This window comes from Pteropus alecto, unplaced genomic scaffold (genome assembly GCF_000325575.1).
Source record: "Pteropus alecto unplaced genomic scaffold, ASM32557v1 scaffold78, whole genome shotgun sequence".
Lineage (NCBI taxonomy): Eukaryota > Metazoa > Chordata > Mammalia > Chiroptera > Pteropodidae > Pteropus > Pteropus alecto.
The window spans coordinates 6667033-6688871 of NW_006443124.1; the positions used below are offsets into that span (position 1 = coordinate 6667033).

Sequence of the window (21839 nt, forward strand, 5' to 3'; positions counted from 1 at the left end):
TCCCAATCAACCCTTCAACAAAATTAAAATACAGAAAGTGAAATTAAAAGTAGTCTACAGTAAATGACTTTTATTTAAAAAAAAAAAAAAAAGTAACTGTGAACATATAAACAAGCCTGCAGGGCACTACAGTACAGCCGGAAAGAAGATAGATACATTTTCCAATGTACCCATGGGCCAATGAATCCATTATTTTCAAATAAATTCTTAATAAAACTCCACTGAGTTGGAAAATTTTGCTGAAAATATTTCTGGACAAAAAACCCAAAAATCAAAAAGCCTCATGTAGGAAAATCAAACTTTCCTTTGAATTTGGAACTGTAAGAGGAGTCCCAAGGGAACGCTGGTAATAGGTGGAAATGGTTCCTGGAGTCACCAGTGTGTGCATGTGGGGAACTGAAGTCAAAGTTATAAGTGCATCTGTCTACCCCATCTTTTCTTGACCATCACCAATCACTCCAGTTGGGAGAAAATCCTCTAATCTGACCTGCTTTTTTTTTTTTTCCCCCAAGTTGTCAGTTCCTAAACTTTGCAGGGAGCTCTAAGCTATCGAGGTGGATACCCTGGGGCAGGGGATTCAGACCTTCTTCAAACGCCTGGAGTCTAGGCTGGAGATGGATCCAGGGGCTCCAGTTCCACCCCCATCAGCAAGCACTGGCAGCTGTGAATGCCCTAATTCTTAAGACATTTATATCCAGAATGTAGGCTAGCCCCTAGCCAGCCTCCTGATTTTTACCAAAGCAACAAAGCTCCAACCTTTACAACCCGCCTTCCCCTCATTGCTTTCCTTTCCTGTCCCATTTCAAAGCTTCTGCATTCATTTGCCCTTTATGCAGAGGTGTAATCCTTCTGGAGATCACAGTACCAGCCCGTGACCACCCAGGCTGAAAGGACATGCTCAGGGCTCTGTATTTCGTTTAAGGTCTTATTCAAACTCAGTATCTTTGAACCACACAATGATCTATTTCCACACTGACAATTGTATTTTCAGGCTCACTTTGGAAGATGTTTTCCAACAGGCTCCAGAGAAGCAGCCTCTAATGACCTCTTCCTGCTATTCTTTACAACTTCCTCTTCAAAAGGCCTTTTCTAGTTGGAATACACTCTGTCCTAAACCCTCAAGCCACTTTAACTGCTGCTCGATAAACAAAGATAAATCCCATTTGGGTCTTCTTTCACCAACTCTGAGGTGGATCTAGAGCCACGTTTCACATGTAGACAGCCAGGCCTCCTGCTTTGAGGAACCCCACCACTGACTGCCCCAAACCTTGCTCAGGCCATCCCCTTGCCAGGACCCTTTCTCCCTAGACTGTGCCAGGAAGGTAGGATTCCACTTTTCCACTCCATTCACTGAGTATAAACCATGGGAAACCACCTCTCTTCCCACCTCTAACTGGTATGGCCACTTCTCATCCCCAAGCCCTCAAACCACAATGACTTGGCACTTTCTTCTCCCAACTGGGAACAAATTCAGTAGCAAAGGATAATAATCAGATGCAGCAATGTAATGACCATCTGAAAATGAACCATCCTCTACCTCCAACCCCAACCTCCACCTGGCCTTGATTTTTAGAATGGCTGGCACAGAAAGAACTTAGTCCACTCCAAACAGATTTGTTAGATTTTTAATAAGAACATGGAAATCCCAATCAGCCCTTCAACAAAATTAAAATACAGAAAGTGAAATTAAAAGTATTCTATAATAAATTAAACTTTTATTAAAAAAAAAAAAAAAGTAACTGTGAACATATAAACAAGCCTGTGGGGCACTACAGTACAGCCAGAAAGAAGATAGATACATTTTCCAAAGTACCCATGGGCCAATGAATTTCATTATTTTCAAATAAATTCTTGATAAAACTCCACTGAGTTGGAAAGTTTTGCTGAAAATATTTCTGGACAAAAATCCCAAAAATCAAAAAGCTTCATGTAGGAAAATCAAACTTTCCTTTGAATTTGGAACTGTAAGAGGAGTCCCAAGGGAACGCTGGTAATAGGTGGAAATGGTTCCTGGAGTCACCAGTGTGTGCATGTGTGGAACACACCACAGCTCAGACATGACAAAGTTCTTTCTCAGATGGCTGTTCCCTCAAGATAGGACTGAGACGGGGAGATGGGGGGTGATGGTGGAACTAAAAGAATCCTAAAAAGCCAATTCTCTTAAATTCTGCTTTGGCTGATTTTTGTGCTATAATGGGCAGTTGATTTCTAAAAATCATATTTCTTCAAAGAGTTTTATTGAAAGGAAGACTAAATGTAATGTGCCTTTCCTCATAAACCAGGAAAACAACTGTGGTATTTCAAAAATTCTAAAAATATCTACTTTCATGAAATAGTAACTATTTCACTACAAACCTATTTTTCACTAAATACACACGTTTCCTAATCCTGGAGCCTCCTGGGAAAAGCAGTGGGTTCTCCCTGGGTCCTGCAAGACTCCAGTGCTCACGGGAGAGATTGTGGGGAATGGCTTCACCCCGTCACCTGGGATGGGTGGTGTCAGAGGTCACGTGCAGAGACACAGTCAGGCTTTTCCCCCAGGCATGGTTAAGCAATTAGCCCCTACTTGTACCAGTTATGTGATTCCCCCTACCTCCAAACCATTCCCACTTAAGTAGGCACAAGAGAAAAGAAAAGGTGTGCCCACATTCCTGGTTTCCACAAATCTTAAATCACAAGAATGTGCAGGAAAGCCTAGCGATGTTCAGGCAATTCAGAGTCCCAAAAGGCCACAGGATGGGAATGTGGCACCCTCAGCTTGGAATCTGAAACTGTGTGTGTGAACAGTGCAACTTTCCTGTGTCAACCTTCGGTGTTGAGGCAGCATAGAAGAGAGTGGCTGGAGAGTTTGTAATACTGACCACACTGGCTCCGAGTGAAGGGTCTCTGCTCCAGCAGAGAACCCTGCCGTTCCCTGTATGTGTGTGAGTGAAAGACCTGCTTCACAGGGGAGTTTCGAATTCCTCCATGCCTAAGACCTTGCCAGTTTGGATTCATGAGCCTTGAGGGTGCCAACAGCATCTTTCACTGCGTGATAAATGATGTTCTTCACCTGGAGAGAGCAAACAGCATGGTTAGTTCATGGCAGGCCCACGCTGTCTTCTACAAATGAAAATGTATGTTCTACACTGTCTATATAAGCCTACTGGTTAGTGAAGAAACCCCTCAACCAGCACTGCATGCTTCCCAAATCAATCCCAAAGGTAATTTTCAAGTCACACAGGATATAGGTCTATATTCAAAAAAGAATGATGAAATAATTTGAAAGGCTATATAATCACCATTATGTATGTGCTAACTATGTGCTAGGCACCATTGCTAAGCTCTATATGTGGACTTTCATTTAATCCTTACCATAATCTTATGAGGTAATCTTTATTATCCACATTTTACAGATGAGAAACTGAGGAAACCAAGGTTCCATGGTGAAGAACCTTGCCTAAGGTCCTGTACCTAATAATGCACTAATAAATAAATGAACGGGACTACATCAAACTAAAAAGCTTCTGCTCAGCAAAAGAAACCGTCAACAAGGTAGAGACAACCATCCAAATGGGAAAATATATTTGCAAGCAATGCCTACAATAAGAGCCTAATATCCAAATATACAAAGAACACATACGACTCAATAACGAAAAAACAAACGATCCAATCAAAAAATGGGCAGAGGACCTGAACAGACACTTCTCCCTAGAGGACATACAAATGGCCAACAAATATATGAATAGATGCTTAACATTGCTAGCTAGTAGGGAAATGCAAATCAAAACCACAATGAGATACCATCTCACACCTGTTAGAATAGCTATAATCAACAAATAACAAATGCTGGAGAGGATGTGGAGAAATAGGAACCCTCATACACTGCTAGTGGCACTGCAAATTGGTACAGCCACTATGGAAAACAGTTTGGAGGTTCCTCAAAAAACTAAGAATTGATCTACCATATGATCCAGCAATCCCTCTACTGGGTATTTACCCCAAAGACTTGAAAATCCATATCCGAAAAGATATTTGCACACCGATGTTCATAGTAGCATTATTTGCAGTGGCCAGGACATGGAAGCAACAGAAGAATCCTATGACAGATGATGGGATAAAGAAGCTGTGGGATATATATACACAGTAGAATATTACTCAGCCATAAGAAGAGATGAAATACTGCCATTAGCAACAACATGGATGGACCTTGAGATAATCATGCTAGGCGAAATAAACTAGACAGAAAAAGTTGAAAATCACATGATATCACTTATATGTGGGATAAAAATCTAAAAACAACAAATGAGCAGGACAAACAGAGACTCATGGACATGGATAATAGACTAGTGGTTATCAGAGGGTAGAGGGGAAGGGGGAGGTATATAGGGTGGGTAAAGGGTAAATATGTGGTGAGAGAAATAAATTTGACTATGGGAGGTGAACACACAGTGTAAATATATATATGCCTGTTAAAATGTACAGGTGAAACATTAGATTTCATTAACTAATGTCACCATAAAAAAATGATTAATTAAAAAAGAATAATAAAAAAAATTTTTTTAGATTTAAAAAAGAATGCACTAAAACAGGTAAGATTATTGTCTAAAAGGAAAACGTTATGTTTGAAGTAGAAAAATACATTAAAAGTTATTTAAATAAACTAGCCTAAAGACAGTTTAAAATGAACAGGATAAAGACAGTTTTAAACCAAGATGGTGATTATTTTGGGGGAGGGAAAATGGGGAGATGGAGTGGGAATAGTACATGAAGACTTCAGCAATGTAGTTGTTATATATGTTTATGTTGTATATGTGTACATATGTATATGACACTTTATTTCTTGAGCTGAGTGATGGGCACATGAGCCCCCCTGTACTATTCTCCATTAAATTTTTTGTATTAATTCAACAAATATTTACTGAGTACCTACTGTTGTGTCCAATACTGTGCTAGGAAAAGCAGTGAATAAAACAGTAAAATCCCTGCCTTCGAGGAACTTAAATAGTTTACATTCTGGTAGGGATAAAAACATAAAATACAAAGTATGTTAGATGGTAAAAAATACTACAGAAAAAAATAAAGCAGTGACAGAAGACTGGGAGTGCTGGAGATGACCTGTTAGAAGTAGAGATCTATTGGAGATGGGGTCTGAAATAAGTATACCTGAATATTTGCATTATATCTATAATATCAATGTTATCTATTTATCAATGTGATAAACTGTGTATAAGAACTTTATGATTGAAATGTTCCATAATTTTGAAAAAGGAACAGCAAAACACATCAGACTCAAGGTCGAAGGCAATTTAATCTACCAGGAACCAGGAAAAATCTTCGACCTCATCAGTCACTGATCACAGAAAGCACACCTGAGCCACAGGCATGATAAAGGAAAACTCTCCCATAGACCAAGAGAGATGTATTCAGATGGCTGAAGTTTGACCTAGGGAAACTTGCTTCCTCACTGTTTCTTCTTTTTATGGTACTAAAGCACCCAAGTGTATTAATAATAAGATTCTTCCCTGAAAATTCCAATCTATTTGAGGAACAGAAGAAAACAGAAGAATAATCTGATTGTCCAGCTTAGATCTTCAAGGGGAAAACAATCTTCACCCCTGTGAATGCAATTCTTAAAGACATGGAATGCAGTCATGAAAACAGCTCTATAGAATTGAGTCTGTACAGAAACCTGCTGTGAGAAGCAGCTTTAGAAAAACAGACCTTCTCCAAAACATCCTGAGAACAAACTGCCACAGTGCTTTTCTCACCTGCTTGGGGAAGTCAGTCTAGTCATAGTTACTAACCCTGAAACACTGTAAATGACTAAGTTAAAAGAAGGGTACTCCTAAAGCCAAACCTGAAGAGGACTGATTAAATACTTCCTAGAGGGAGGACTCCATACCCCCAAACATGGTTCCTTTAATTATCTGTCCACAGTCTTCAGAAAGCAGAATGTGTCTCCTGTGTATGTAACTGAGTAGGAGATGAGAAGACAAGGTGGGGATGAAGGAGGAGCCATTTACCTGCAGTTTATCCTCATGGTTCGTATGAGTGTTAGAGAGATGCCTAAATTCCTGTGTTAGGCGGAAACAGTGCTTTACATGTTCTGGAGACACAAAGTCTTCTGCTACTTTTATGCAACTGTATAGATTGTGCACCTGGGAGGGGAAAAGGAGAGGGAAAATATTAGGCATTGGAGATTCGATAACACATAAAAAATATCCATGATATAGTTTAAAAAACCTTAGAAATACTTATAATAATATTCCATTTTTATAAAAATAACACACGCAGAAACATTCTAAGTATAAATTTATAAATAAAAACAGTATTTGCACAGAAAAGGATCTGGAAAAATAGACACCAAATTGTTAACAGTAAGCTACCTCTGAGGAAGGCAGGATAGGGGGACTGAAAGGGGGTATGGCGCAGGGTGCTGAGCTGGGACTTCCACTTTTTCAACAGTTTCCATTTAAAAACTTTTAAATGAGCATTCAAAATTACATAGAAAAAAATTTAAAAAGCAAAAAATAAGTAGTAATTTAAGAGCAATCTATCTACTCCAGACATTTACATCTATTGCCAGATGAGCAAGAAAGTCAAAAATAAGGAAGCCCATGGAACTGTGGAGCCCAATCCCTAAGATGGAACCCACCTGGTGTGGGGCTCCAGCAGGTATGAAGACAGCATCTCCCAGGAACTGAACGATGGCCCAGCCTTGTACACCATACTCTTCATAGAGTCGCTTACGGAGGGTCTGGTCCAAGTACCAACTTTGGTCATGAATTGGGTCATGATCAGGGGGATTCTCTTGGCCTTGCTCTTCTCCAACCTGAAGCCATGACCAAAAGACAAAGACAGAAAAATCGACAGATACATAAAAATTATTAACAGCATAAATCCAACTTGCTGTAGCAATGTCCCTGGTGGGCCACAGCTTCTACTGTATTCAATAAACATCCTCTAGGTGTAGGTTCAGCTCTTTGGAGCATTTTGACAAGAGGCACAGGTCTTTAATGCCAAGTGACTCCACATGAGAAACCCAAAGCAGGCTGTCTCAGCATCCCCAGACCCCTAATCTGTGAGCTGCGAGCCCACCCAGGAGCATACCTTTCGGAGCAGCTCCCGGATCTTCTCTGCATCCTTGGCTGCATAGATATGCCACAAAGCACCGGGCTTCTCCTTTCCATCGTGAATCCTCTGCTTTGTTACCTCATCAGCATCTCCCTCGTCAATTGTCTTGAGTACCTCTGAAAAGAGCAAAAATGCCACTTACCAATGTAACCAGTACCTCTAAGTAAAATGTCTAATTCAAACAAGTTTAATCTCCAATATTCTTGTCCTTCTGGAGTAATATAAGGTAGATTCAAAACTCACATTGATCTAAGCTTCCTATACACAGGAGAAGGGACCCATATCTTCCTTACTTAATAAAGACTCAGCATTTTTTGGAGGTAGTTTTAAAATATATTTCTTGTTCAAACTGTGTAGCCATATCTGATGTCCCAATTGCAGATTATTTCCTGTTACAGGTAGATGGACTCTACATACTTTATCAAGACCTCTTCAAACTCTATGGAGTCTATGGATTTAAGGCCACAAAGTGTAAAGCTTCTCTGGCAAGTTAAGAGGGCCAGCTTCTAATGCTTATCTCTTATAATCCCTTAAGGGTAACACAACAGAAGGATCTGCAGGTGTACAGCATCAAAAGCAAATGTGTGGCAGGAAATATACCAAAGTAATGATGTGGATTATCGCTGAAACTTGAGATTTTTAGTTACTTATTCTCTTCTTTAAAATTGCCTATGTTTTCCGCAACTTTCAGTAATTACACGTTAATCTTACACTGAGATAGGAAGTACAAATGCAGCAAAATATCACTTTTATGCTTCCTGTCTGTGAAAGTGCCTTGTCACTCCACAGTTGATCTGGCTGATAGACCAAGTAAGCTGGTTTGCCCTTTCTTCTTCATTCCTTTTTGTGATGCTAAACACTCAGTGGAAAAGGGCTGGTCAGAGATACACAAGTAGCACTCTTCTGTTAGAACCTCCCTTCGTCTAGCAACATCCACGGGGCACCTACTATGCATCAGGTCTGGCAGAGATTTAATAAAAAGCTTTTGGCCCGACTGAGGAGGAAGAAACCCAATTCCATTCCTGAGGCCAAGCCTCATCATTCCGAAGCAGTGGGTTCTAAAAATTGTACCTTCATCATGAGCACCTTCCCCGATGGGGATCCCAACATACACCATCACGTTCACTGCATCAGACACATCTAAGTGAAGATTTGTTGTGCCAACTCTTCTATCTTCTGCTGTTATCAAGCCTGATGGTAAAAGGAAGATATGCAAGGTGAAAGGAATATTCTAAAGAATCCACACAGACCCTGTAAGTGAAAACATACTCTAAGATGTTCTTAAATGAGTAATTTTGGGAGAATGCAGTTTATCTGTTTATCAAGAAATCCTCTCATTTCTTTTCTAGTGTTTTAAGACTGATTTCTAGCTTGGCTGACACTATCATTAGCTTTGGCCACTGCACCAGTTCCATCCCACCCCCTCCTAAATGATCTCTTCTTCAAAAGCAAAACAGAGCTGGGTATTAGTGATATTCAAAAGAAGTTTGGTTTTCACAGTGATTTAGGACATTAGTGAGGCTTCACAAAGAGCTGGTTGGGTAGCATGACACTCGGACTTCTTCACTGTTATTTAATCAAGTCTCTTAAAAACTAAGAATCATGTCTCCTTGGATAGAATTTTTGAGAGTCAACTTTCTAACTACTGGAGACATACAAGCTTATGGATTGGGCCCATATGAATATTATGCAAATCAATATGACAAAAGCAAACATACTGAAAACCCTCCTGGATACTATTATTATTAACTTCTCCAGAACCTGACACTTCTCCTCTATCATCTCTACATTCCCTATAGGTGAGATGGGAACAACAGTGTCCAAAAAGGCAATATGGCGTCGCTCTCATACCATAGGCATTGTACATCTTGGGGCCCAGATCGGGCCTTACAAAGTAGCTGGGTAGCCTAGAGGCCAGATTAAGCCTGCCATCTCGTTTGGTATATTCTGGCAGAGGAAGGTTCTCCATCAGATCTTCAAATCTACAAAAAAGCAGGCAAGATGACTTAGATTGTCACTGGGAAAAAAAGCAGAGAAGCAAAGTTCATTTTCCTGTCATTTTGTGATGGCTTCAGCAAGGCAAAAAAGTCTCTCAAGATGACCCATTGCAGTTCACTAACCTTGTTGGCATCATGTCCCGAAAATCTTCCCCAGGAGGCCAGTCCTTGAGTTTAAGCACCATTGGCTGTCCATCTTCTGACCGTAATCGCTCTGGAAGACAGAAAGCACTCCTACAAACATCTGTTGGATTGGCCTGATTTTCCAATGACTATAAGTTTTAGGAGATTAAGCTCTTATTTTCAGACTTGTAAGCTCCCATAATGGACTAGATGGGCTTTGTTTTCTTCACCCACTGCTTTAGTACATGCTATATTTATCCCCCTTCTGTAGAGTGAAAGTGCTCCACACACCCTAGGAGATCACACGCTTAAGCTCAGGTGTGCTCTGGGAGACATGTGACTGCCATGTGAGCTACCTGGTTGGTACCAGGAAAGAATGTTTCTCCCCACAAGAGGATATAATTTGTTATTCCAAGGGCAAGTTTGGGCATATAGATGTCAAAGCTACTTACTGCATATAATCTCGAAGCCATCCCAGAAATCCCGAACTTTCACATCAGAAATTATAGCACAGTTCCTGCAGTTCACCAAGTCCACATCCTGGTCTCCAAATTCCTGGCTAAAAGCCTCTGGCTTCCAGAGTTCAGACTTGAGCTTTTTATGTACCCCTGAAACCAGCACTGGCTGTGGAAACAAAAGTACCCCATTTAGCAAACACTTTTAGCTCAGGACTAAGGGACAGAACAGAAGGATTTCCTGGGAACCACCTCTTCTTCTCCATGATGATTTGTTGTTCCTTCCCAGTTTCGGAATCTATGGATTTCAACATGTCAGCTGAGGCCAGTTAAAACTACTCCTGCTCCATTATTATACTTGATTCTTACCCTGGGAGCATACCATAGAAATCACTTCTGTTGCCCTGGTACCTACCACTATTTTGAGGTCAGAGGACAAAAGCTGACAAATGTACCTTTGAGAATACTTCTTCACAATGAGAATGAAAAAAAAATCTAGAGAATTCCATAACCTCCTCGTTCCCCAAGCACCTGCTAAAGTATAATAATCAGGGAGTGTCATCACACTATCACACAAACTTCTGTGGCCTTGAAACATTTATCTAGAAAAGTACCACCCGCTTCCACCTACCTTCACCTTCCCCCACATCACACTTAAGGATTTTCCTCTAAAGGTGTCATTAATACCAGATCACCACCTAACAGGAATTTCAACTGCCCTATTAAGAACACAGAGCTACACAGCTTAGAAATAAACGAATCTACAGTGTGTTTTTAGGAATCTTCTGATTTTGAAAAATCCAAGAAAACTCGAAGTAGCAAGGCTGTATACAATGAAATTACTTATGTCTAAATCTACCTGGCTAAAGATCTCCTAGAGAGAATTGCCAACTCTCCTGGTAGCTGTGGCAGGCAGATAGACAGCCCAGGGAACTTCTTATTCTTACTTACCTGGCCTTGCTTCCAACACTCTCGAAAGATCTTCCAATTATTTTTGTTGCTGGGGTCATGGAGACACAGAAGTCTCCCATCACAGAGCCAGGAGTGAGAGGTATGTGGGTCCAGAACATTTAACCCCATCACCATCTCCTTCACCTCCTTTTGGGCATCAGTCAAGTTACAGGCCCGCTTTGCAGCATCTGAGGTTTTCTTATTTTCTACCACTGAGGCAATGATGTGGTCAAGGAAGTTGGGTAGGCTGGCCTTGTTCTTCACCCCCTGCCAAACACAAATCCACCAGGTAAGTTTGACTGAAGCAGCATGAAAAGAGCATTCAAAAAATTTGTCTGACAGTTGTATTTATAAAAATTTCTGATCTATTTGATTAGATTTCATAAAAGTTATTGAAATGTGTTTTATAATTGGAGGGCGGAGCCTATAAGTCAGTATCTTAAAATTCCCTATCCTTTATATTTGCTTTACATTAATGAAAAAAAAGTACAGAAAGATCCCCTTTGCCTTAAGAGATTTGACATCTAAAAAATATCTTTGCATTTAGCCTTGCATATGCATATACATGTAGACTGCAGGGACCACAGAATGCTGTAACTGAGTGAAAAAGATAATTTACTTTGAAGGTTATCAGTTTTTTTCTGGCCAGCATACTCAAGGGATACAATACTTAGGCTTTTGTAAACTTGATAATCCTATGCCTGAAGTGTCGCTAATCATTATTTCTATAGAATACATGTCATCATATAACATCCTGGAAATTTTTTTTAAAAAATGGAAAACTGGGGCTCAGAGCAAGTATACATATAAAGAAGAAAAAAAGAAAAAGAAGAAAAAAAAGCCAAAGTAATTTTTTAAAGTCATTTATCCAAAAGAGAGACAACCTACACTGTACAGGGCTCAACCACCCACAGCTCATCACATCTTGGCCATTAATCATAAAACAAAATGTGAAACACTTATGTACTTGTTGAAATGATCTCTAAAATATATAAACTGAAAACAAAAACACTATGTAGAACATTTGTGTAAAAAGAAGGGGAAAAAGCTATAGACACATGACAAAGCACTGAAAGGAGACTCATGAAACAATAGCGACCTTCAGAAAGGGAAATAGGTGGCTAGAAGACAATGGTGGGAAGGAGACTTTTCACTGTATCTTTAAAATTGTGTACCTCTCGTGAATTCATTTGTTCAGGAAATGCTTATTAAACACCTACTATGTATCAAACACTATGGCACTAGGTACACAGTGGTGACTAAAACAGTCAAAAATGCCTTTAGAGAGAGACAAGACAGACAATAAATAAAACATACAGTAAGTCATATGGTAATAAGTGCTATGGAAAAATTTTAAGTGCAGAGAAAACATATATGAGTGGAGGATGGGAGCAGAATGGACTTTTAAAAAGGGTGATCTAAGAAGAAAGCTTACTGAGAGATGACGTTTCAGGAGCGAGAAGAAACCGTTGATGAAGCTAGCCATATGGTTACATGGGAAAAAAAGGTCTAGTTGGAGGAACGGACAAGTGCAAAGGCTCTGAAGAGGGTACATGATGGGCCATGTTCAAGGAACAGCAAGACGGTAGGTGTGGCCAGGGCAGAGTGAACAAGAGGAAGAGTGGTAGTTGAAGTCAAAGAAGTGAAGATGCAGAGATAGGGCTGGAGCCTTACAGTGCACTGAAAGGACTCTGCTTATAAGTGAAACAGAAAGCCTTTGAAGGATTTTAGGCAGAGGTGACATGTTTTGACTTACATTTTATTTTAAAAGGATCACCTAGCTGCTGTGCTGAAAATGGACTGTAGAGTGGAAAGAGAAGAAATAAAGAGGACCTGTATAAGGAGTTTACTGCAAAAATTCATGCAGAGAGGATATTGCCTCAGACAAGAGAGGAAGCAGTGGAGCTGATGAGAAATGGGTGGACTCTGAACACATTCTGAAGATCAGACAGAAAGGGTTTGCTGACAGATTAGTTATGAAGTATGAGAGAGAGGAGTCCCAAATGACCCCAAGATTTGTGGCTGAGCAATTGGAAGAATGGAGAAGCCACTGACCAAGAGAGGAAAACTAAAGGAGGAGCAAGCTTACAGGCAGATCACGAATGTGGTCTTAGATGAATTAGGTTTGAGGAGTCTATTAGATATCCAAGAGAATGCAATATGAATGTACTGTCTAGGTTAAAAAAAAAAAAATGTCTGTCAAGAAAATAAAGTGATTTCTACTGATGTCTGAAAATTTCAAAGTCTCTATTTCTACTGACTTCCTAACATGGCATGAAAGGTTCACTACTTAAAAGGATTGCAAACATGCCAAAAATTAATGTAAAGAAAGATCTTATTGGCTGGACAGACAATGAAGAGAACACAAGTCACCCACATACCCTCTAACCCAGTTATCAAGTTATCAGCTCTCTGATGGTTCTTTCATGGGAAAGCAGCAAAGGCTAGAGTTGTAGAGGGGACACTTACTGCTGAGGATGTAGAGAAGACCGGGGGGAAGGGTATGCCTGTGTCCAAGGGGGTTTGAGGAAGTTTTCCGGGCCCGGAGTGAAGGAGGTCTCGAAGGCTAGAGCCTTCGGTTTTGTTGTTGGAGGCAGTGGGACCCAGTAACAGACTGTTAAAAAGCTTTGGAGTCAACGGAGAGACCTTTGCAGTGGAGTTGAACGAGTCCAGCCCAAAGGGTGAATGAGACTCTTTATTGAGCACCGACCTCAGGGACCCTGCTTCTGTAAGAACATAACCGGGAACAGCATTAGGCACGACAAGAACACCCAGTAGGCAAATGACTCCTAAAAATCAGCCAAGTGGGAAGAGGAAAGATTCTACCCTCCCCTGCCCCCCAAACTACATACGGTTTGTCTGGGCCAAGCCTGATGAGCTATTACTATGGTAGGTCTCATGGCCAAGGAGCTATCCTACTTCTTCCTTTCTTTTCCAGATCTGGATTTCAAACTTCCTTCTGTTCCCATCCATCCTTCATCTCCCTTATTTTCTAAGATAGTGTTTCTTCAAGTGGGTCTCCAGAACACTTGTATTGGAATCACATGGAGTACTTATTAAAAATTGAGATTCTTGGTCTTACTCTAAGACGTCCTCATTTAATAGTTCTGGTGGGGCACAGAAATCTGCATTTTTAACAATTTTCCCCATGATTCTTGTGCCCATTAAAAAACTAAGTCTAGCCCTCAACCCTGGCGGCATAACAGAGCCATCTGGGAAGATTATTAAAAACCTTGCATCAATTCTGACTAAAGAGGTCTGGGGTAGAGCCCCGGCATGTGCCTTTAAAAAAAGCTCCACTTTTAGAAAGAAGTTGAAAAGGATTCCCTCATTTTATGTGATCGGCCAGAGAAAGCAAGTGGTATGTTTCATACATGTGGATGGTAATGTGTGAGTCTGAAGAATCCCAGAAAAACTCAAGTGTTCCACCTACAGGCAGAACAGAGGTTTGCATCCATCTCACCTTTTGTTTCTTCTTTAGCCTTTTGAGTAGCTAAATCCGCCAACCAGTGCAGGGCAGAGGAGGGTGGGGCTGTGTCAGGGCAAGGGGGCCTGATGGCTTTTAGCTCACTATTGCTATTTGATGCCAAACTCTCTGCTTTTGGAGGCTCATCAACTCTGATGTCAGTACTGTCGGCTTTGGGATCGGGCTCTGGAGCTGTTACCGCTGCAGTTCCTCCTCCGCTTGAGAAGGTGGTTTCATTTCCAGAAGAGGCACTAGGGTTTATGCTAGGAAGCTAAAGCACAGGAGGCCAACATGGTTAGAGGGCTCTCTTTGTGTAGAAAATGTAAAATACAAAGAGTATTGGCTGCTGACACTAAGTAGGTCTGGGAAAACAATCTGAAATTGTCCCATAAACTGCTATTTCATTCACTCATTCATTCACTCATTCATTCATTCAACATAAATTTATTGAGTCCTATGATGTGACAGAAACTATGCTAGGTTATGTGGAAAGAGCAGTGAATAAGACTTGAAAATAAAATAGGGTTTTGTTTAGTATGTCTGAGGCTCAAATTCTGCAATGGCAAAATGGTGATTAGAACCTGACCTTATAGAGCTGTTCTGAGAATTAAATGAGATAGTACATGCAAAGAACTTAGCATAGTTTCTGGCACGCATAAACTCAATAAATGTTTATTATTCTATTGCTAAATTTTCCATACGATTTGCTCTAATATGGCAACCCTACTGAAAATATATGTCAAGATTCTTAAGCATTAATCCCTATGCCTCTTTTGACTATGTGTTAGTAGTAGCATTCCTGGGCCTGCAATGTAAACAGTTAGTGTGTGTGTGTGTGTGTGTGTGTGTGTGTGTGTTTAAAAAACAGCCTCTTGTTCAAAACAGTCATCGTCAGAAAGTAATGACCTCTACCTCTGACAGAACAATGACAAAATCAATAGCCTCTGGAAGTCTGGAGGCCTGGATTGCTTTCTGGGTAGGATGATCCCAACTCAGAATGCCAATATTCATATTTCTGTTCTCTGTACCTAACATTACAAGGACAAGGACTATACACACAGATGGGTTGGTATTCCTAGTAACCTTTTCTATACTCTTCACCTGCACAGGACCCTGAAGTATAAATCTTGACAAAATGAACAGAATCTCTTGTGGTATTTATCAACTAAGTCTGAATTGGTTCTAAAGATGAAACTTTTGCCAGTCAGGAGGAATTAAAACCCTTTGAGTAACTCTTCTTAGGCTCTTTATAGAAAGGCTTTCTTTCCTATTCCTTAATTTCTCAGGAATCCTAGGAAAGGCTGGGGCAAGAGGTAAAAAATGAAACATTTCCTGGTACTAAGAACTTAAGTTTCATTCAGTTATACCCAAAAACACCACTTTACCTGTGACATCCCATTGGTGACAGCAGGTCTCAACACAGATTTGTTTTGCCGACTAATACAAGGGCAGTTGGCTTTAATTCCCCACTTGCCACGGGCAGCATGTACCATGTCTCCAATATTATACAGAGCTGGAAAAAAGACAATAATAACACTTAACATCAGAATGCTTGAATGTGCCAAGTATTGTGTTAAAGACCTTATTTACATTATCTCCCTCAATTCTTACCACATTTCCACGAGGTAGCAGCTTTTCTCCTCAATTTTTGATGATGAAACTGAGACTCAGAAGTTAGGTTGTTTACTCAAGTACATATAGTTGGCCAATAGAAGTACTAAGACTTTAAACCAGGTATACGTAGCCCTAAAGTCTGTGTACTCTTAACCATTCATTAATCTACACTTTCTCCCTCCTCTACAAAACCTAACACGGTGTCCTCCAGGGGAAACTTATAAGGGTAGATTCCTTAATGTGGAAGAGTATGTAAATATTTTGAAATGTATACTTAAGATTTATGTACTTTACTGTAAGTTACACATTAAAAAAAAAAAAAAGAAGAAGAAGTAGGAGAAAAAAGGATCAATGTAGACTTTACACAAACCTTTAACCAATGCTTGCACCAGCAGTGCACAGGCACCCTACCACTGTACTCAGGGAGCCCTTCTGCTGCTGGGAAGCAATGGGGTATAAAGGATCCAGGAATGCACCCCCCTCCCCCACCCCACTTTCTTTAGTGGAGAAGAATATAGGTAGCAGTTCTGCAGATTTGCCATCTTCGATGCATGTATGTTAGTGGAAGAATACAAGCTGGAAACAGACTTTCTGGAGGAATCACTGAAGTAAACTGGGAATGTGACACAAATATGACCATTTATTCCTACTGTTAAGCCGCCTTCTTCATGGTCTGAAGAGGTTTGATTAGCTTCAGCAAGATTTTTAACAAGCCTAAAACCAAAGATCTTTCTGGCAGCATGGGGACTGACTTTTTCTATTCTGGTCCTGCCAACCATAGGAATGTAAAATGCTATCTAGAAAAGTAGTAACCAGATATCATTTGCTCTCCCACCAGAAAAGTGAAGCAAAAAGTGTGCAGTGGCTGCATACAATCTAACACATATATAAAGAATCAACTTCTCAGAGATATCTGGTGAGGCTTCAAAACAGAAAAATCAGGCTGAGACAAATCATTTCGACAAACTTTATGATGCGTGAGTTGTATCTCAATTAAAAATATTTTCTTCCTACCAAATCTAAAATAGGAATTTTCTTACCTGTACCAGGGATGATCTGTGTGGGCATGAGATTCTCTGGTTCATGAGACTGCCCCTTTGCACACTTCAACCAGGAGAAAACCTCTTCATCACCCATCTCTTCTGTCTCTAAAACAGAAGTGAAAGACCCTCATAAGATGTATCCCTCTCAATAAGCTGGAGTTTCAGACCTCAAAAGCCAATTTTCTCATGGACCAAAAAAGGTAATGGCTAACTCTTTAAAAATCTGCTTCAATGGGATATAATTTACACACAATAAATTCAACGATTTAAAGTGTACACTACAATGAGTTCTAACAAACGTACAGTTATATAAACACTACCGCAATCATGATATAGAACATTTTCATCTTCCTTCCTAAAGTTTCCTTGAGTCCTTTGTAGCCAATACCACTGGCACCACTGATCAACTTTCTAATACTAAAGTTTTACTATTTTTAGAATTTCACGTAACTAGAAGCAAATAGTATATAGTCATTTGTGCTGGGTTTCTTTCATTGAGCAGCATGATTTGAGACTCACCATATTGTTGCATCTATTCAGTAATTCACTCCATTTTATGGCCGAGTGGTATTCTATGGCAGGGGTCCCCATCCCTGAGCTGCGGACCGGTACAGGTCTGTGGTCTGTTAAGAACTGGGCCGCACAGCAGGAGGTTGAGCGGCAGGCGAGTGAGCAAAGCTTCATCTGTATTTGCAACTGCTCCCCAGCGCTAGCATCACCGCCTCAGCTCCACCTCAGATCATTAGGCATTAGATTCTCATAAGAGCACTGATCCCTGGTGCCAAAAAGGTTGGGGACCACTGTTCTATATAGTATGAATATAACACATTTTGTTTACCCATTCATCAGCTGGCAGACATTTAGATTGTTTCTAACTTCTGGCTATTGTGAATAAAGCTGCTATAAAGTACAAGTCTTTGTATGGACATGATTTCATTTCTTTATAAATACCTAGAAGTAAGTTGTGGGTCATATGTTAAGTTTATGTTTAAATTTTTTAAAAATGGCCATACTGTTTTCCAAAGTGATAGTATCAATTTGCATTCCTACTAGCAGTGTTTAACATTTCTTGTTCTTCCACATCTTTCACAAAACTTGGTACTGTAAGCTTTCAAAATTTTAGCCATTCTATTGGACACAGTGGTTTCTAATTAAAGTTTTGATTTGCATTTTGCTAATATTTTTTTTCATGTGCTTATTTTCCACTGATTTCTCTTCTTTGAGGCATCTGTTCCAATCTTTTGCCTGTTTAAAAACTGGGTTCTTTGATTTCTTGTTAATGAGTTGTAAGAAGCCTTTATTGTCACAGAAGTCCTTTAGAAAATATGTGATTGGCAAATCTTTTATCCCAGTCTGTAGCTTGACTTTTCATTTACTTAAGTGTCTTTTGACAGCAAAAGTTTTCTAATTCGATTAAATTTTTCTTTTGCTTTTTATGGTATATCTAAGAAATATTTATCTAAACAAGGACACAAAGATTTTCTTCTATTTTTCTCCCCTAGAGGTTTTAGCTTTTATGTTTAGGTCTATGATTTACTTACGAGTCAATTTTTTTGTATATGGTGTGAGTAAAAACAAAAGTTCATTTTATTTCTTTGAATATAAGTATAAAATTACTCCCGAACCATTTGTTGAAAGGACTATCTTTTCCCTATTAAATTATCTTGGCACCTTTGTCAACCATCAGCTGACTGTGTATGTGTGGGTTTACATATAGATTCTGTTCAGTAGTACTGCCAGTGCCTTAACTACTGTAGCTTTACTGTAGTCTTCTAACAAAGTAGTATAAGTCCTCCAACTTTATTCTTCTTTTTCTTTTTTGGTTATTTTAGGTCTTTTGTATGTCATATAAATTTTAGAATCAGCTTGGCAATTTCTACAAAAAGATCAACTGAGATTTTGATTGGAACTGCATTTAATTGACATCTTAATATTTAATTTTCTACTCACAAATATATCTCCCCATTTAGACTTCTTTAATTTCTCTCAGCAATGTTGTGTTCTTAAGTAGGTGTTTTTTACATATTTGCTAAATTTATCCTTAAACACGTCATGTTTTTTTATTCTACCATAAATGACATTAATTTTTAAATTCAATTTCAAATTGTTCATTGACATTATACAGAAATATAACTGACTTTTGTTATGCTGACTTGTATTCTACAATCTTGTTAAACTCATTATTTTTGTAGCTTTTTATATAGACTTCTTGAGATTTTTCTATATAGATGATTGTATCATCTGAGAATAAAAACCATATCACTTCTTTCCAACCTACATGCCTTTCATTTTTTTTGATTATGCTTTTGTCTATCTTCATGATGACTAACCTCAGCACAATGTTGAATGGAAGTTGTGAAAAGTGGACATCCTTGCTTTGTTCCTGTTCTTAGGGGGGAAAACTCAGTTTTTCACACTATGTGAGATGTTCCTGTCTATAACTAGTTCAGTGTTTTTCCACCTTTATTTCTTTATTTCCCTCCATCACATAAAGAACCTTTTTAGACATTTTGTGTGTATGTGTAATTGTGCATCCTGCCCCATGAAACTTGAATACAAAATATACTGTGTATTTTTATGTACTATGGCCATCTGGAAGGACACAAACCATTGTAATATCTTACAATACCCCTGGCTCCAGCCAAGAACCAATTTTCACCCCTATAGAGAATACATGATCTAGTTTTCTGAGAATTTTGACAAATGAATTTCCTACGTGTCTTGAGATAATTATATAGTTCCATTAATACAGTCAATTGCATTGACTAATTTCCAAATGTTAAACCAACCTTCCGTTAATGGAATAAACCCCATTTGGTCATGATGTATTATTCTTTTTATGTATCTATAGATTTAAATTTACTTAAATATTATGAAAGGATTTTACATCTATGTTCATGAGAAACATTAGGTCTGTAGTTTTGCTTGCTGTCTTCATCCAGTTTTGATAACAGTGTAATGCTGGCTCCATAAAATGAGTTGGTAAGTGTTCCCTCCTATTTTCTGAAAGAGTTTGTATAGAATTGCTATTATTTCCTTCTTAAATGTTTGGCATAACTTGCTAGTAAAGCCATCTAGGCTTCAAGTTTTCTTTGTTAGAAGATATTCTAAACTACAAAAACGATTTCTTAATATAAGGTTATTAAGGTTACCTAATTCTTTATGAAGGAACTTTGATGGTTTGTGTCTTTCATGGAATTTCTCTATTATATTTTTGTCAAATGTCTCAGTATAATGTTGTTCAGAATTTTATTGAATCCTTTTAATGTCTGAATGATCTATAGTGATGTCCCCTCATTCCTAATATTGGTAAATTGTAACTTCCCAGGATTTTTTTTTACTAGTTTTTCCAGACATAAGTTTAGCTGTTTTAAATATTTCTTCTTTTCTAATAGAGGTGTTTACAATTATAAATTCTCCTCTAAGCACTCCTTTAACTGCATACCACAAATAATATGCTGTGTTTTAACCTTATTTCACAATATTTTCTCATTTCTCTTGTGATTTTTCCCTTTGATCCATGGGATATTTAGAACTGTATTTCCAAATATCTGGATTTTTCTAGCGATCTTTTTAATTTATTATTTTATGATCAGAGAACATACTCTATATGATTTCAACAAGCCTTAAATTTATTGACTTCTTTTATAACCCAAAATATAATTTTTATAGTCTATTTTGGTAAAGGTTCCATGTGAATGCAAAAATAATGTGTATGCTACTATTGGATGATGTGTTCTGTCAGTCAGGTTAAGTTGATTGATGGTGTGTTGTTTAAGTCTTTCATATTCTTACTGATTTTTCTGTATACTTGTTCTATCCATTGTTGAGAGAAGGTTTTTGAAACTTCCAAGTATAGTTGTAGATACCTCCATTTCTCCTTTCAGTTTCATCAGTGTTTGCTTTATATGCTTTAAAGCTGATAGTAAGTGCATAAATATTTTAAGATTGTTATATCCTATTGATGAATCAAGCCCTTTATTAATATTAGATATTGTACCTATTCATATTAATATTCTTTGCTCTGAAATTTATCCGGTCTGATATTAATTTAGTTACTCCAGCTTTCTTTTGAATAGTGTGAGTCATGATGTATCATTTTTCATTTTTTTACTTTTTTTTCAATTAAAATTTACTGGGGGGTGACATTAACAAAAACAAATAAGTTTCAAGTGTATCATTCAACAGTAAGTCTATATATATTGCATTGTGTATTCACCACCCGGAGTTAGATTTCCTAACATCTTTTTACTTTTAACCTACTTGTGTCTTCATTTAAAGTTGGTTTCTTATAGACAGCATTTTAATTTCAAAAAACAATTTGACAATATCTTCTTTTTAATAAGTGTTAATCTATTCATATTTAATGTAATTATTTATATTGCTGGGTTTAAATTTACTATCTTGCTATTTGTTTTCTATTAGTCCCATTTTTAAATTTTGTTTTTGTTATTTTGAATTAACTATTTTTTACGATTTGATTTTTGTCTCCACCTTTGGCTTATTAGCAATACCTCTTTATTTTCTAGTGGTTTCTACGGGTTTGTAGTATCTAACTTATTACATTCTATCCTCAAATATTTTACCACTTTACATATAGTAGGTCTCTTACAAAACTATACTTCCATTTTTCCCTCCTTTCCTTTGTGCTGTTATTACATATTTCAATTTTATATACACTGTAAATCCTGTAAAACACATTGTTACTACTTTTACTTTAAACAATTATCTTTAAAAAGGTTAAAAATAACAACAAAAAAAGGTCTTTATGTGTATCTACATTTACCATGTAGGTTATTCTCCATTTCTTTGTGTAAATCCAAATTTCCATATCATTTTCTTCTGCTCAAATGACTACCTTTAACTTTGTAGTGTGAATCTGTTGCTTCTTTTCTCTTTATAACTGTTTTTCAGTAAGTTGGTTATAATGAGTTTTGGTGTAGTTTTCTTAACTTTTCTTCTGTTTGAGGTGTATTGTTGGATTTGTGGTTTTATAATTGTCATCAAATTTGGAATTTTTTGGCTAATAAAGCCAAATTTTGCAAATGCACAAGTATTTTTGTCTCTGCCCTCC

The 21839-nt window shown here is 38.2% G+C and overlaps 1 protein-coding gene across 1 annotated transcript in view; it reads right to left on the bottom strand.

Annotated features, from left to right (window-relative positions):
* Positions 1–1609: 1609 nt before the first annotated feature.
* Positions 1610–21839, bottom strand: part of KDM3B (lysine demethylase 3B) — a 56013-nt gene continuing 35783 nt past the window's right edge. Inside the window, exons 12-24 of the mRNA XM_025040599.1 lie at positions 16763–16870; positions 15494–15621; positions 14106–14379; positions 13112–13368; positions 10643–10909; positions 9689–9860; positions 9237–9327; positions 8968–9098; positions 8188–8307; positions 7093–7232; positions 6638–6814; positions 6006–6140; positions 1610–3052 (exon numbers count right to left, since the gene is read on the bottom strand). Coding sequence (XP_024896367.1) covers positions 2972–3052; positions 6006–6140; positions 6638–6814; positions 7093–7232; positions 8188–8307; positions 8968–9098; positions 9237–9327; positions 9689–9860; positions 10643–10909; positions 13112–13368; positions 14106–14379; positions 15494–15621; positions 16763–16870 — 2081 coding nt within the window. The 3' untranslated portion in view covers positions 1610–2971. The remainder of the gene's footprint in view (positions 3053–6005; positions 6141–6637; positions 6815–7092; positions 7233–8187; positions 8308–8967; positions 9099–9236; positions 9328–9688; positions 9861–10642; positions 10910–13111; positions 13369–14105; positions 14380–15493; positions 15622–16762; positions 16871–21839) is intronic.